Below are 17859 nucleotides of genomic sequence, written 5' to 3' on the forward strand. Positions count from 1 at the left end.
TCCTAAGGTGAGTTTCTTGTAGGCAGCATATTGAAGGTTTTTGCCTTTTTATCCACTCAGCCATTCTGTGTCTTTTGATTGGGGCATTCAGTCCATTGACATTTAAGGTGATAATTGATAGATGATTATTTATTGCCATTTGATCCTCGTGTTCCAGTTGATTCTATGGTTCTCCATTCTTCTTCTTTTTTTTTTTTTTTTTTTTTTTTTTTGGTTGGATGGCCTCCTGTTATTATCTGCTTGAGTGTATTTTTTTTTTCATTTTTTGCAAATGCAATATTTGGTTTTGGCTTGTGGTTGCCCTCAAACTGCAATTTTTCATTGGAAAATTTATGTCCCTTTAAGTCTAAAATCTTTAGCAAGTAGATGGCCATCTTTCTGTGAAGGGACTTGAGAAGGAGGGCACAGAAGCAAATCATCCAGATATTGTAACAAAATAGAACCTTTAAAGAACTTTAGGTCATCCAGATCAGCCTTCAAAATTTGTGAAGGACTCTCGGTAAAACCTTAAGACATTACTGTCTAGGAAAACTGTTTTTCTTCCCAAATGAAGGAAAAAAAAAGTTCTGGCTAGCCTCATCATCATACTAAAACTGCATTGCATAAATCAGTTGTATTAAAGAATTTACTTCCATTGTGGATGGATGTTAGTAAGGTATGAGTGTTTGGAACAATAGGGTGACCAGAGATAGCAATGTTGTTTATTGTTCTGAGTTCCTAGACATACCTCAGCCCTCAGCACTTAGGATTCCTCACCAGTAACTTGGGAGTGTTACAAGGGTTAATACAAGGGATAATAAAGTATTGAGGCTTATAATCTTCCACTTTGGAGTTTATACCTTTAAATGGTGTCTTTATTTATAGGGTATCAATTAATTCTGGGAAGAAGTTTTGAGGGGTCTGTTTGTATTTTGATGGGAGGTACACTGTGAGTTTTGCCACACCCATTTTGGAGATTTTGCCCACAAGGAAAGTGGTAGTTGATTCAATAGGCACAAGGGATTAGCTTTTTCAGAATCTGCTTCAGTACCATCAGTGTAGGAACAAATAAAAGACATCAAAGGGCTAGTTATTCACCTGGTAGGTTACTTAGATGACTATACTGTCAGTTTCTAGAATTATTTCCCCTCTGGGAGAAAGAAATTCTGGCATGCTACTTCTTCACTAAGTCTCAGCCTAATAAGTGAATAGGGGCAGAGGAACTAAGGAGAAAACAGTGGGCATCTCTCAAAGGGTCTAAACCAAAGGGAATAGAAACCTCTTGAGGTTCATTAGAGATTCCCCACTATTTGACCTCTTTCAGTACTCTGAGGCATAGGGGCTGCCTTATGGCACTGGGGTTGAATACTAAGACTGTGACTGCAGTGTCATTTAGGAATGGAAAAAATTTATCCCCAAACCGAAATAAGAGAACTGAAAAGAGCCCCTGTAGATCGTTGGAGCCTAGTCATTGAGAATAAGGAGGATGTCAAGAAGGCTGGTTAGAGGGCCAAAGATGCTGGAAGTGCTTAAATATATAGCAATCTCTTTTCCAATGTCCTGATTCTTTGCAGTAATAGCAGAAATCAGAAGGTTTGGATTTTGTTAAGGACCTTTCATTTGCTTGAATTGAAGATGAAGAATGCAGATGCTCTTATTTGGATGTGACTCATCTAGAGTAAGAAAGAGCTGCTTTGCCAGATTAACTAAACCTGCAGTGGACATAGCTTCCCACTTCATCCTGGTTCTTTTTATTGGAAGGGAGGGGTCCCAGTTCACCCCATTAATAAGTGCAGAGTTAAAAGCTGCTTGGTTGGAATAAACATCTGAAGGAAGACCAGAGTTTTCTTTAAAAAACAACCTAAAGTCAATTCTAATTATCATGAGCATGTTCAACATGTTTTATATGTAAACCTGATTTTTTTTTTCTAATCAACAGGGTTTTCTAATCTGAAAATTGCTCAGTGAAGTTGCCTAGCACTTGCTTGAGCCTGATCATATAATTTAGTGGGCTGTTCTCCTGATTATAATTCTTTCCAGAACTTTCCCAGCTAGTGGTTTTCGTCCAATGCTAGACCTGACCTTCCCTGACAAGCATATGATTTAGCTGATGCAAGTCAGAGAAACCAGGTTGATAAGTTAAGTGACTGTAATAAATTCCTCCAGCATCTGTGAGAATCTTTGGTTGCTTCGGGAACATCTTGGACTCTGGCTCTCAGTTCAGCTTTAGTCTAGGAAGTATAAGAAATTAAGGTTTAGCCTCTGGATCTTCAGAAAGCTCAATATTAAAGGTATACATTCTGACAACTTTAGAGGAAAAGGAAGAGGGGAGAGTTTCAGAGAAAAGGGAAAGACTGACAAGAAAACTAGTATGAGGGAATTGCAGGTATTTTGGAGATGTAGGCAGTGTAGAAAGGAAGGAGTTAGATGCACCAGAGGTGGAGTCTGGCCTGAGGAGGAGCAGTAGAGACAAGATGGGGCTGGAGGCAAAGCCTAAGACAAAGAAGCCAAGGGGAAGAGATTGGGGCTTTGTGAGCCCTTTTTTTCTCTTTTTAATCATTTATTTGCCTTAGTTAATCTGAAATTCGTATTTTGCATAGAGACAATTTTAAACTCCTGATAACATTGGCAAGCCTCAAAATATCAATCAAAATAAGTATTCCAATCAGTTCTAGAAATTGTTGAACTATTGTAGTCCAGCTCAGCTTTAAGGAAATGAATTTTGGGGATTTTAAAATTTCCCCATCATGGCCATTGATATTCTAAATTACCTTTGGTCAGGTCAGTCCATTTATTTAGAAATGTGCATGAGGAAGGACCCTGGTTTTAAATATAAAATCAGCTAGAATTCATGCAGGGAAGGTACCCAGAGGTTTTTCCTTTAGAGCAAAGACAATTTTCTAATAGTTTAAACAGTTTTTTTGCACAAATGGCTTAAATCAAAAAGCTCTGCAATTCTGTAAGTCAGTCCCAGCCAGTCCTTAGAAGACAGATTGATCCTGGAGAGGCTAGGCTGAAGGCTTTTTTTTTTCCCCCAAGTCTTCAGAGAACAACCCTTCTAAAGGAATAGGCCAAAAGCTGAAAAATCAGCATAGTTTCATCTGAAGCAACCCTCACCCCAAAAGAATTGGGCAAAAGGCATTTTCAACTAGTTTCTATTAAAATAGTCTGATCTCAAGATCATACCAAAGTGCCAAAGGAATAGTCATACAGAATAAAACCTTAACCAGAAAGACAAAACCTTTAAATAGATCCTGAATAAAGTCTTCAGAGCTTCAAATATAAGAGGACACGAGTTCAAATGCAGGAGAAAGATGTACCTTCAGGCTCTGGGCTTGGCAAACAATGCAGTAAGCAACAGTGGGCTCAGCTGAGAGTACCACACCTTTTCTTCACCAGCCCTGGAGACATAGAGAGTCTCCTCTGGTCACTGAAAAGTGCCACCAAAATTTTTACATGAAACAAATAGACAGATATTTCTCCATCAAAGATAGGTTTTTTGGGGGGTCAGCAGAGAATTGCAATTTAGAGTCTACCACCAAGGCAAGCAACAGGCAAGTCCCTGCACAGCAAGAGAAGTAGGATGGACAGTTTTATGGAAAGGAAAAGTTGGGTGAGCAACTAAGGGTCCAAGTCCTTTCATTTGCTCAGTTGTTGCTAAGAAAGAGGAAGAGTCTTTCTTCTTCCTATTGGCCTCTGCTGTGATGTGGGGCATGAGAACTTCCCCTTCTGATATTCCAACTCTGTTTTATTGAGGTTTCTCTCTCTCTTTTTTTTTTTTAAGAGCAATAAATCTATGTAAATATTCCATGTTTTCAAAGAGAACAAACTAAACAATTTTTCTTGGAGGCTATTGTGATTAAACATCAGGACAAATTGGAGTTAAGTTCTAGAATGTCCATCCCTAGAAATGTATAAATATTTATATTACTTATTTACATAACATTTATTTAAATTTAAATTTATATTATGTTTACATATAATCTTTATTTGAGGATCATAAAATATTGTATCACAAAGAATCATGGTACTTAGATATTTCAAGTACACCTCAAGACTGAAGTACTTACTAAGTTTCTTACTTTTTTCAAGGCCCTCAATTTCTGGGATTATTCTCATTGAATCTTTGTAAGTATAAATAAAATTTCATACAGCTTATAACCAACCCTCTCTCTCCTTTTCTCATCTTTCATAAATTAAATAGTCCAGTGTCATAAAATTCTATTCAGAACTTTGAAGAAAATGACTGTCAACTTGTGTTGATGGATTAGCATTAGGGATTTTTTTAGCATGTTTCTCATCAGTTATGGATCTAATATTTTGTAAATTGATATGGCTTGAATTTAAGAAATTGGGCCTAAATTTCTGTTTCAGAAAGCAAATAAATGGACATTTTATTTGATTTTCAATGTAAGAGTTTTAAATTAATATTTAAATAAAAGAGAGGAAATATGTTATAAAACTAAAAAAACTCATTAAGAGATATTAAACATATTATTTTAGCAACTAATATGCTGATATGTGCCAAGTACTGTTCTACATGCTGGGAATATAGCAGTAAACAAAACTAAGTCTTTGCTTCATGGAACTTAGAACAAATGATAAAATGAAGAATAGTAAGAGATAGGGAATAGGGTAGTAAGGGAAGCCTCTTTAAGCAACTCACATTTGAGTAACTTGACAGGACATTAAGTACCTAAATGTTATAATTTCCTTTTACTAATACAGAGTGCTATTACATATTTACTAGGATCCTGAAACAGACAATGCTAGAAATATAGCAGACCTATGCATATATGAAACTCCATAAAGATAAAAATGCAACAGAATATACATTAAGTAAACACATGGTTGCATATTCGTGTATGCGTGTGCATGTGTGTGCTTATTTGTATTATTTTTTGAAAAGAGTGCTTGAATTGTATCACCCTGATAGCCAGCAAAAATCACACTTTGGTTTGCAAAAGCTATCTGTAGCCAAGGTTATCCATGCCTCTAGGCTTTTCTGAAGCAGAGAAAACAGTATGACTATGATTATATAATCAATGAGGTACATAACTCTATTCCCTATATTCCATTATATGCAAAACAAAAAGCGAGAACAAAAAGCCAACTGTGGAGAAATTTTTCAAATAATTAGGGGGAGAATCTCTAGATATGAAGCCAAAACACATAGGTTTAAGTCCTGGTTGTACGGCTTCCTATTGGATCTTTGGGAAGTCGTTAATTTGCTAACCCCCAGTTTCCTTTCACTAATGAAACCAAGTAATCAATTAGTTAACCAACCAAACAATCCCTGTTGTTTACCTAATACAGGGTCAGCCTTGACAACAAGAAAATGGATATAATAGCCTCTGACTGTGAGGAGTGAAAAGGATATATTTACATAAACAAAAAATTACAATATTGTATGAACACACCAAAAACGAAGAATAGGATTGTGCTGAGTCCCTGGTGAAATCTTTATATTCATTATTATTACTGTTCTGTGGAATTCATTTAATGTCTCAGGCTTCTTTTTTGGGCTAAGCAAGGAAATTCTTTAAGCAATTGGCCTCCCCCCTTTACTCTGCCATTCTTTTTGAATAAGAAATTAACAGTAATTATTGAGTGAATGTTTATTTTTAAAAAAAGCTGTCGGCAATTAAAACAAAATGTTAAGGTTTTTTTGGCATTTACTTGTATTCAGACATTTGATAGCACTTCAAGTTCTGGTATTGAGTTACTTGAAGGTTATAATGCAGCTGGCATTTAAATATATTTCATCAGGGAAAAACGAGGAAATAGGAAATTTATTTCAGCTATTTATATCCTAGACCAAATAACTGCTTCTTACATATGCACACTTGCAAGCTGATAAAGAGAAAAAGACTCTAGCAGTCTTGCATTATTAGCAGAACAGAGCTGTAGCATACAAATTCTGAAAAGGATGCTCAAAGAAGGACAAAGAGTTTATTTACTACATAAAACAGAAATAAACCATAGTATATTTTTTTCTGTGCTAATCTCATAAGTGTACCTATCTACTTATATGGATTGAATTAAAATAGGATAAATGTAGCATTGATTGCAGAAGGAGACATAGAAAATGAGAATATTAATTGGATTTCTGATCTCCGTTCCACATCTTCTCTTTTTAATTTGAGAATTACTATAACTTTCATATACTGGTGAAAATTTTGCCTCTGAAGACAGTGATAATAATTTCTATAATACTTTGATTTATGTGATGTGCTCATGTGTAGAATTAATTTCACCTCCTCAATGAAAAGTAGTGTGTAGGAATATCTATCTCTATGTGTTTGTGTATGCATATAAATATATACAATTATATATATTTATTTGTATACGATGGAAATGATAGGTATTATTATATTTGAAATAAGAATACTGTTAACACTATAACTTGCCTTTCAAACAAGAAAGTTGAGTAAAACATTTCTAGGTATGTTTTCAGGGACCCATGTGTGCATCACTGAAGGCAGAAAGCATGGCGCATAACTCCATTTACACTTGAACTACCCCTCAACAGTCTTATTACTTCTTATTACCTTTCTGACACCATTACATTGAACATTTAAAAGTTATAGTAAAGTTATTATGGTAAAGTTACTTAACTTTTAAATGTTCAATGTAATGGATGGAGTCAACCCAAATGTCCACTGATAGATGATTGGATTAGGAAAGGTGTGGTATATATACACAATGGAATACAACTCAGCCATAAAAAAGAACAAAATCATGCCATTTGCATAAACATGGTTGGAACTAGAGATTCTCATCCTGAGTGAAGCAAGTCAGAAAGAGAAAGACAAATACCATATGATATCACTTATACCCGGAATCTAATATATGGCACAAAGGAACCTTCCATGGAAAAGAAAATTATGGACTTGGAGAATAGACTTGTGGTTGCCAAGGGGGAAGGGGAGGGACTGGGAGCTTGGGGTAAATAGAAGCTGAATGTTGCCTTTGGGATGGACTATCAGTAGGATCCTGTTGTGTGGCACTGGGAACTCTGTCTGGTCACTTATGATGGAACATGTAATGTGAGAAAAAAATATATATACATGTATGTGTAACTGGGTCACCATGCTGTACAGTAGAAAAAAATATATATGTAAATAAATGATAAAAAATAAATAAAAAATAAAAAATTTAAAAAAGTTATAATAAAATTTACAAAACTTAAAATTTACTGTCTTAACTATTTTTAAATATATAGGTCAGTAGTGTTAAACATGAAAGGGACCAGACTATGCCATCTTTAAATAGATCACTTTGGCATGAAGATTATTTTGAGCTAAAGGCAAATGAGTAAAAGCAGTCATTAGAGAACAGCTCTCTTTTCTCCCCCATCTGCCTAAAAGCAAGGCAAGTTTCCCTTTCGTAGGTGCCCCTATCTCTTGAACAAGAAAAAAGAACAACCTTTATCACTGGTGAGAGAGATGACACTGACATGACTCTGCCTAACCTGCACCTTGCTAAATAACCCTTGTCTTCTGTTAGTTTTCCCTACATACCTGCCTTCGACCCCTAGAAGCCCAAATACCTTTTCCTTTGTCTTTTCCTAAATTCATCATCCTTTGTTAAAATGACGTCTAAGCCACCGAGTTTAACCACTTATTTGAGTCTTTCTTGATTTTCTAAGACCTCTGTGCATGTACATAAAAACCAAAGTTTTTATATCAAGTATAATTTATTGCCTTTTCTTCTGTAGTTCTTTCTTTTGTTAGTTTCATTTTCAGGCCTCAGGTACTAACCCAAGAGGAATGACTCAAGGTTTTTTCACCACCCTGCAAATGTATTCACACTGTTGTGATACCAATCTCCAGAACTCGTTTTTATCTTGTGGTACTGAAACTCTATACCCATTAAACAATTCCATATTCTCCACTATCCCCAGCCCCAGGAAACCTCCATTCTAATTTTTCTCTAAATTTGGACATTCTTGGTAATGAATATAATCGAATTCTTACAGCATTTGTCTTTATGACTGGCTTATTTCACTTAGCCTCATGTCCTTAAGGTTCATCCATGTTGCTGCATGTGTCAGAATTTCCTAACTTTTTAAGGTGACTAATATTCTATTATGTGTATATACCACTTTTGTTTAATCTGTCATTAGACACTTGAGTTGCTACTTCCACCTTTTGGCTACTGTCATTAGACACTTGAGTTGCTACTTCCACCTTTTTGGCTACTGTGCATCATCCTACTATGAAGATAGCTACACAGGAGTTCCCACTATGGCACAGTAGGTTTAGGATCTGGCACTGCCATAGCTATGGCATAGGTTGCAGATGCAGTTCAGATTCAGTCCCTGGTCTGGGAACTTCCATGTGCAGTGGATGTAGCCAAAAGGGAAGAAAAAAAAGAGAGAGAGAGAGAGCTATATAAATATCTCTTTGAGATCCTGTTTTCAATTCTTTTGAATATATGCTCAGAAATGGAATTGCTGGATCATATGTTTTGAGGCATACTGTTTCTTATAGCTGTTGTACCATTTTATTTTATTTTTAAAATTTTTGACAAAAATAGTCCATGATTTATTTTTAAATGAGAAAAATTGCAGGGCAGTTAATAAAAACAACTAAGAAGAGTGAAACTATTAAACACTTCTAGCTTGGAAAAAGAGGCCTTCCTCATCATCTCTGTAAAACTTGTTAAATACCTACCTCCACCTGAACCTATATACTGACCTTTTTTGTTGTGATAGAACAAATAATTCAATATAGATATGTGGATAAAGTTCTCTATAAGTAGCTGAAATAGCTCAGTTGTGAGAGCTTTAGTCTGAAAATCTATAGGTCCCTTGTTTGATCCTGGGTTTTGGCAATGGTTTTATTATTTTTATTTATTGTTATTGAAACATAGTTTATTTACAGTATCTTATTAGTTTTGCCTGTACAACATAGTGATTCAATGTTTTTACAGATTGTACACCATTCAAAGTTACTATAAGATAATGACTATCATCTTATATATATAGCATAATTACCTATATTATATATCCTTGTTGCTTATCTATTTTATACGTAGTAGTTTTGATCTCTTAATTCCGTACCCCTAATATGTCTCACCCCACTTGCCTCTCCCCACTAGTAACAATTAGTTTGTTTTCTATACCTGTGAATCTATTTATTTTGCTGTATACATTCATTTCAATTATTTTTTACTTTCCACATATAAATGATATAGCGTAGTATTTATCTTTCTCCACCTTATTTCATTAAGCATAATATTCTCCAAGTCCATTCATATTGCTGCAAATGGTAGAATTTCATTCTTTTTTATATTGTTTTTAATTTATATTTATATTGGTTTTTTCCCCATATTTAGGCTATTATATACAGTTACTGCTGTTAACATTGTGGTGAATGTATCTTCCTGAATTTGTGTTTTTCCAGGTATAAATCTTGAAGTGGAATTGTGATAGTTATATTTTCAATTTTTGGAGGAACCACCATACGGTTTTTCAGAGTGGCTATATCAATTTACATTCCCACCAACAGTGTATCAGCATTTCTTTTTCTCCACATCCTCTCTAACATTTGCTATTTATAGATTTTTTTTGATGATAGCCATTCTGACAGGTTTTAGGGGATACCTCATTATTGTTTTGATTTGCATTTCTCTGATGATAAGTGATGTTGAGCATCTTTTCATGTGCCTGTTGACCGTCCGTATGTCTTCTTTGGAAAAAATGTCTGTTCAGGTCTTCTGCCCATTTTTGTTTGGGTTGTTTGGTTATTTTTTTAAATATTGAATAGTATGAGCTACTTATGTATTTTAGATATTAACATTACAAATATTCTCTCCTATTTAATAGACCGTCTTCTCATTTTGTCAGTGATTTCTTTTGCTATGCAAAAGCTTTGATTAATTAGGCCTCATTTGTTTCTTTGTTTTGTTTCCTTTGCTTAGGAGACAGGATGCTGCAAATTATATCAAAGAGTGTTCTGCCTATGCTCTCTTCTAGGAGTTTTATGCTTTGAGGTCTTAACTTTTATGTCTTTAATTAATTTTGAGTTCATTGTTGCGTATGGTGTAAGGAAATGTTCTAATCTCATTGTTTCACATGTAGCTATCCAGTTTTCCCAGCACTACTTATTGAAGAGACTGTCTTTTCTCCATTGTATATTCTTGCCTCCATTATCATAGATTAATTGATCACAGGTTTGCGGGTTTATTTCTGGGATCTCTAGACTGTTCCATTGATATACACCTGCTTTTTATGCCAGTACTATGCTGTTTTGAATCCTGTAGCTTTGCAGTATAGCCTGAAATCAGGGAGCTTGATACCTCCAGATTTGTTCTTTTTTTCCCTAGATTTCTTTGGCAATTTTGAGTCTTTTTTTGTTCCATATGAATTTTAGGATAGTTTGTTCTAGTTCTGTAAAAAATTTTGTGAGTGTTTTGATAGGGATTGCTATAGATTAATTTGGCCATTTTAATAGTAATTCTTCTAATCCAAGGGCATGAGACATCTTTCCATTTCTTTGTATCATCTTCAGATTCCTTTGTCAGTGTTCTGTAGTTTTCAAAATATATGTCTTTCACCTCCTTAGTTAAATTTATTTGTAGATATTTTATTCTTTTTGATGTGGATTTAAATGGGATTACTCTTTTACTTTCTCTTTTGATATTTATTATTAGTGTACAGATAAGCAGCAAATTTTTGTATTTTAATCTTGTATCCTACAACTTTGTTGAATTCATTTATTAGTCCTAATCATTTTCAAGTGAGGACTTAACAGTTTTCTATATAAAGCATCATGTCATCTGCAAGTAATAACAGCTTTACTACTTCCCTTCCAATGTGGACAACTTATTTTTTTTCTTGTCTAATTGCTTTGGCTAGGAATTTAAATACTATGTTAAAGAGAAGTGGGGAGAATAGGCATCCTTGTCTTGTTCTTGAATTTAGAAGAAAGGCTTTCAGCATTTCATCATTGAGTATGAGGTTAGCTGAAGTTTGAAAGAGATGGCCTTTATTATTTTGAGATATGTTCCCTCTAAAACCATTTTGTTGAAAGTTTTTTATAATAGACATACTTTGAATTTTGTCACATGCTTTTTATGCATCTGTTGAGATGATCACATGATTTTTATCCTACCTTTTGCTAATATGGTGTATCACATTTATTGATTTGTGAATAAAGAACCATTACTGAGTCCCAGGAATAAATCCAACTTAATCATGGTGTATGATCCTTTTACTATATTATTGAATTTAGTTTGCTAATATTTTGTTGAGGATTTTTACATCTATTTTATAAGAGACATTTGCCTGTAAATTTCTTTTTTCTGTAGTGTCTTTGATTTTGGCATCAGTGTAATGGTAACCTTGTAGAATGAAATGGAAGTGTGCCATTCTCTTCAGTTGTTTGTGATACTTTGAGCACAGGTATTAGTTTTTTGTTTTAATATTTTAATTTTTATTATTTTCTTATTTTTTGGTCTCTGTATATTAGTTGTTCTTTCTCTTTCATTTTGTTTATTTGGGTAATCTCCTTTTTCTTTTTGATGAACCTAGCTAAAGTTTTATTGGTTTTGTTTCTCTTTCAACAACAAGAAATTAGCTCTGGGTTTCATTGATCTTTCCTGTTGTTTTTTAAATCTCTATTTTATTTATTTCCTTCATGATCCGTATAATTTCCTTCCTTACATTGACTTTGAACTTTGTCCTTCTTTTTCTAAATCCTTTAGTTGGTAGGTTAGGTTGTTTATTGGAGGGGTTTTGTTTGTTTGTTTATTGATTGCTGTAAAATTCACTCAAATATTTTTAACTATAAATTTTTACTTTTAGAAATACTTTCGCTGAATTCCATAGATTTTGAAGTGGTGTGTTTCCATTTTCATATGTCTCAAGTTATTTTATTTCCTCTTTGACTTATTCATTAATCATTGTTTTTTTAGTAGCATGTTTAGTCTCCATATGTTTGATCTTTACAATTTTTCTTTTTGTAATTGTTTGGTTTCATACTATTTTAGTTAGAAAAAAATGCTTTATATAATTTCTATTCTCTTAAATTTGTTGAGACTTGTGGCTAGCATATGATCTATCCTTGAGAACGTTCCATGTGCACTTGAAAACAATGTACATTCTGCTGTTTGAGGGTGTAACGTTCTCTAGATATCTATTAAGTTCAACTGGTTTATTGTGTCATTTAAAACCACTGTTGCCCTATTGATTTTCTGTCTTGATGATCTGTCCATTGACGTAACCAAGGTGTGGTGTTAAAATCCCCTGCTATTGTTGTGTATTGGTGATTTCTCCTTTTGTGTCTGCTAATATTTGCTTCAAATATTTACATGTTTCTGCATTGGGTGCAAATGGTGTTAGGAAATATAATAACCTCTTCTTAATTGATCTACGTATCATTATAGAAATGTCCTTCTTTGTCTTTTGTTATGGCCTTTGATTTAAATTCTATTTTGTCTGAAATGGGTATTGCTACCGCTGCTTTCTTGCTGTTTGTTTTTTCATGAAATATATTTTTCTCTCCTCTCACTTTTGGTCTGTGTGTGTCTTTAACTCTGAATTAAGTGTTTTGTAGACAGAATATATAAGAATCTTATTTTTTTATCCAGTCACCCTTCCTATGTCTTCTAATTGGAGCATTTAGTCCATTGGCATTTAAAGTAATTATTGATAGGTGTGTACTTATTGCCATCATTGCCATTATATTGTATAATTTGTTTTCTGGTTGTTTTTGTAATTCTTCTCTGTTCATTTTTTGTTTGTTTGTTTCTTCCCTTGTGGTTTGGTTATTTTCTTCAGTAGTATACTTGTATTTCTTTCTTTTTAGTTTTTTTGTATAGATTGTAGGTTTTTGATTTGTGTTTACCCTAAAGTTTATATTTGTTGACCCATAGTTATAACTACTTGTTTCAAACTGGTAGTCATTTAATATTTCTGAGTAGAACATCCTATGTTGCAGGTTTTTCCCTTTCAGTAGTTTGGGTATATTATGCTACTACTATCTGGCCTACAGAGTTTCTTCAGAGAAATCAGCTGATAGTCTTAGAGGGGTTCCTTTGTATGTTAATCTGTTTTTCTCGTTGACTTTAGAACTCTTTCTTTACCTTTAACTTTTGTCATTTTAATTATGATATGCCTTGTATAGTTCTGTTTGGTTTCATCTTGTTTGAGACCCTCTGTGTTTTCTGTTTTTGGACATCTTTTTTTTCCTCCAGGTTTTAGAAGTTTTTAGCCATAACTTCCTAAAGTACATTTTTGATCCACTTCCCTCTCTCTCCTTCTTGAACCCCTATCATGAAAATGTTGGTACACTTAATATTATCCTAGAGATCTCTTAAATAATTTTCATTTTAAAAAACTGTTTATCTTTTTGCTATTCTGATTAGGCGATTTCTACCCATGGTTCTGTCTTCCAGATCATTTATGTGTTCTTCTGTATCACTTAGTTTGGTTTTCATTCCTGCTAGTGTGTTTTTTTTATTTTAGCTATTGAATTCTTCATTTTTGATTTAGTCTTTTAATATGTTCTAGTACCTTGTTAAAGTGCTCACTGTATATACATAAATTTTCCCCCTAATTTTTAAAGTACTTTTATTATGAATGTTTTGAATATTTTATCTGGTAAATTGTTTATATCTGTTGCATAGATGTTTTTATAGGAGTTTTAGCTTGCTTTTTCTATTGGGAATTATTCTCTTATTTTTCATTTTGCTTAACTTTCTATGCCTCTTTGAATTTAAACATTTACTGATTGTGGTCTTAAAGGAGTGCTCTCATGTGAGGGCTTCCCTGTATAGTCTACATGTGTCTAATGCCTCTAGGGGTAGAATTAAATTTGAGTGGGCCTAGATGGAGGGACTAGAGCAGCCACACCACTGAGGTGGGACTCCTCTCCACTCAGTAGCCAGCATCACCCTATTGAGGGTGTGATCTGATCCCAAGTTGCTAGAGCAGAAGCCCTGGGGATTGAGCTCAAACTGGCTCTGTTCCCTTCAAGTGTATGTTTTCTCCTCTCCTTGAACTGGGACCTTTGCCTCAGATGGTCAGAGTGCTGAAAGAATTGGAGACAATGTGGGCACCTCTGCAGCCCATAGCTCTGCTTAGACATAGTTTTGGGTGCCAGGCCCTCTTCATAGCGGATCACTGCCCACAGCTGTCCTATTGTAGAACTACTCTGCAGGGCAAGTAGAGCCCCTGTGAACTCTTTGTGTTTGTGAGTGCATGAACTGTAGTTTAGTAGCTTCCATCAGAGATTTGGGCTGCTTTTATTGCACTGTTAGAGCAAGATCCAGTACCATCACCAGTGCTGCCCATCTATGTTCTGCCCTGGGACCAGGTTGTGTCTGCATCCCACAGTTGAGTCTTCTCCCCTGTCATGGCTGCTCTAGATCTAGAGCTGCATTGTGATATGGAGTGAATGGGGCCATAACTTTGGCCTAAATTAAGCTGAGGTGTACTGTGAAGCTGTCACAAGAAACCCAACAGCCACTAGAGCAGACCTCTCCCATTCCTGCCTCGGGGCAAGCTAGCGTGCATACTCCTTATGAGCAGAGTCTGGGCTTCCCATGACCTTCCATTAGTCCCAGAAGTCTTCCAACCAGCCAGGGGACTTGTCTCTCCTAAATATCACCTCCAAGAGTAGGTTGACAAATACGTGCCTTGAACCACTCTTTGAGGTGGGCATTCCCCCCTGTGGAAACTCCATTTTCCTCTGAGTCCCCTTCCAGGGACACAGGTCCCAAACTGATAGCCTTTCTTCCCTTCATATCCAATTATGTGTGTATCTTTCTTATAGCCTTTATTGCACAGGAGTTCTTCTGCCAGTTTCCAATGAGAATTGCTCCACATGTAGATGTATTTTTTTGATGTGTTCATGGTGGGAGACGAGCTTCATGTCCTTTTACTCCAACATCTTGATGCAAACCTTAGGGCTATAACATTTTACATTCCTATGCACAAATGTTCTAATTTTTCCACATCCTTGCTTTGTTGAGTTGTAGGAGTTCTTTATATACTCTGGATATTAACACCTTATCTGATATATGATTTGCTAATATTTCCCTCATTCTATAGGTTGCCTTCAGACTCTGTTGTTTTTATCCTCTGATTAAAAACAGAAGTTTTATTTTGATATAGTCCAGCTTATCTACTTTTTGCCTGTCATATTTGTATTTATGTATGGCACTTTTGGTGTCATATGTTAGAAATTATTGCCAAATCCAATGTCATGAAGTTTTTCCCCTATATTTTCTTCTAAAAATTTTATATTTTAGCTCTTGTGATTAGGTTTTGATCTACTTGAGTTAGTTTTTGTATGTGATATAAGGTTATATAGTTTAACTTTATTTTTCTGGCATGTGGACATACAGTTTTACTGGTGAGATTTCTTAAAGACTATTCTGTCTGCGTTGTGTAGTTTGGACTCTCTTGTCAAAAACCATTTGACTTACGTATACAGGGTTATTTCTGGATCCACTTTTTAATTCTGTTGGTAGAGGTGTCTGTTTTTATTCCAGTTTGCCACTTTTTTGATTATTGTAGTTTTGTAATAAGTCTTGAAATCTGGAAGTGTGTGACTTCCAATTTTGATCTTTGAACACTCTATATTTTAAATATAGATGCTTTCTTCCCAGAATTGCAATTATAGTTTTTAGCTTTCATTCACAGCCTCATCTTAATAGAAAACAAAAATCTTTTATACTTTATATATTTGCACATATCAAGAGCTAATGGGATAGCCATGAAAACCAAGAGATACAATTCTCCATTAAGAACATTATGCACGCAAGACAAAAATATATTTAAAAATATATTACATGGAAGTATGAATTTAGAAGTGCCATTGTATGTAGGTGTGATGAAAGAATGATTTATAAGAGGATGTATTTGGAGCTAGGCTTAATAGAGTGGATTCATGTAGAACCACATTAGACAGAAAGAAGATAACTTTTGGGGCAGAAGTAAAGCAAATTGAGGGCAAGCAAGTTCTGATTGAGCAAAGAATTATTAAGATAAATTATAAGTAAATTTGGCTTTGTACCTGGCTATTATTTCATATTTACTCTTAAGAGTTTGTATATTCAAGTTGACTAAGTACATTTTTTCCCTTCTGTTTTGTAAATTCTGATTGAGGAAGCAGAGAATTTAATTTTTATTTTCTAAATCTACCATGACAATTATATTTTTATTTATGTATTTCTTTGTATAATTTAGGATTAAAATGGTTTTTATATTTACTCACTAACATGACTCCAAATGTTTTCATATACATATATGTTTTCATATATATATTTGTGTGTGTGTGTGTGTATATATATATATAGACTGTTTTCTCTGTTTTGAGTCTATGTAATTTGTGGTGGAAATGTTTTTTTTTTTAATGAAGAAAATTAGAGCTTATAGCAATAAAATGAGATACATTTTGTTCTAAAAAATAAAGAAAAATTTTAAAAGGAAATTAAAAAATCATTTTATTTTTTATGGCCACACCTGTGGGACATGGAAGTTCCCAGGCCAGGGATTGAATCTGAGCCACAATTGCAATCTATGCCACAGCCGTGGCCATACTGGACCCTTTAACCCACTGTACCGTAGCAGGAACTCTGAGAAGGGCAATTTTTAAAATACAGAAATTTTGGATGATTAAGTGGAAAAAGGTGATTCAGTTTAGACAGAAACTACATGAGGTTTTGTAAGGCTTTGTGCAACTAGAATGGAAGTTAAACCAGCCATTCTGGATCATAGGCTAAAGAAGATGATGAAGAATCTTAAAAATAACACCTCTACCTTTGTTTAAACATGTCAGAGTAGGCAGCTAAGAGGTGTTGGAGCAGAAATATGGCATGATGAAATGATACTTGGGAAGAGATATGTCTGAAGTTTTATATAGCAGATATTATAGATCGAAAAAGCCTGGAAATAATAGGATTCCCTATTGGCTATTGTGTTTACATAGATATAATTAGATAGAAATTTGTCTATAGCAGTTGCCTTAGAAACATAAAGCAATATGTAATAATACATTAAAATGAAAGAAAGAGTTCCCTTTGTGGTTCAGCAGGTTAAGAACCTGACATAGTGTCCATGAGGATGCAGGTTCGATCCCTGGCCTCACTTAGCGGGTTAAGGATCCAGTTTTACCACAAGTTGCTGGTGTAGGTCGCAGATGCAGCTCAGATCTGTCATTTCTTGACTGTGGCCAGCAACTGCAGCTCAGATTTGATCCCTAGCCCAGAAACTTCCATATGCTGTAGGTACAGCCCTAATAAGAAAAAATAAAATATAATTAAGGGAAGTGATAAAGACCAAATTCAGGATAGCTTCAGGAGGGATATGCATGAGATTTTATTGTCAATTGTATGCGTGTGTGCGTGTTTGTGTTTTAAACCTGAAGCAAATAAGGAGGAAGGACAGGAACTGTAAATGGAGATGATCCCAAGTATATTTTAAAGTGATTATTTCAGAATTGGTGACTGACTGAATACAAGGCAAGGGAAAATGGAGGAGTCAAAGGTGATTCTATTATTTCAAATTTGGGTGACTAGGAGATGTGTGGTATTGCTGACTTCATACACACACATAAACACATACACACGTACATTCTCTCACACATACTGAGGCATACTTAACACTTTTAATCTGGGTAGTAAAATTAAAAAGCACACATTAGATAAAACCAAGTGTTGTAAAAACTATTGTTAATCTTTACAGGCAAGGTTTTTGCCAGCAAATGAAAGTCGTAGTAATTGTCAAATTAAAAAGAAAAGATGTGTAATGAAGATTAGAAATCCAATTAATATTCTCATTTCCTGTTTCTTCTTGGTGAAACCAATTGTACATTTACCTGTACAGTGTTAGAAAAATTGATTAAAATATAATTTAACAATTTTTTG

General features: G+C 34.5%; 1 protein-coding gene across 9 annotated transcripts in view; it reads left to right on the forward strand.

The window, feature by feature from the left end:
* GALNT13 (polypeptide N-acetylgalactosaminyltransferase 13) overlaps positions 1–17859 on the forward strand; it is a 604605-nt gene that overhangs the window by 232967 nt on the left and 353779 nt on the right. For 6 of the 9 annotated variants that reach the window (XM_021076293.1, XM_021076287.1, XM_021076289.1 and 3 more), the window contains one exon: positions 4072–4107. The exons of the other annotated variants lie outside the window; for them this stretch is intronic. In XM_021076293.1, the coding sequence (XP_020931952.1) occupies positions 4072–4107 (36 nt within the window). The remainder of the gene's footprint in view (positions 1–4071; positions 4108–17859) is intronic. 9 annotated transcript variants of the gene reach the window in all.

This window comes from Sus scrofa, chromosome 15, assembly GCF_000003025.6.
Source record: "Sus scrofa isolate TJ Tabasco breed Duroc chromosome 15, Sscrofa11.1, whole genome shotgun sequence".
NCBI lineage: Eukaryota > Metazoa > Chordata > Mammalia > Artiodactyla > Suidae > Sus > Sus scrofa.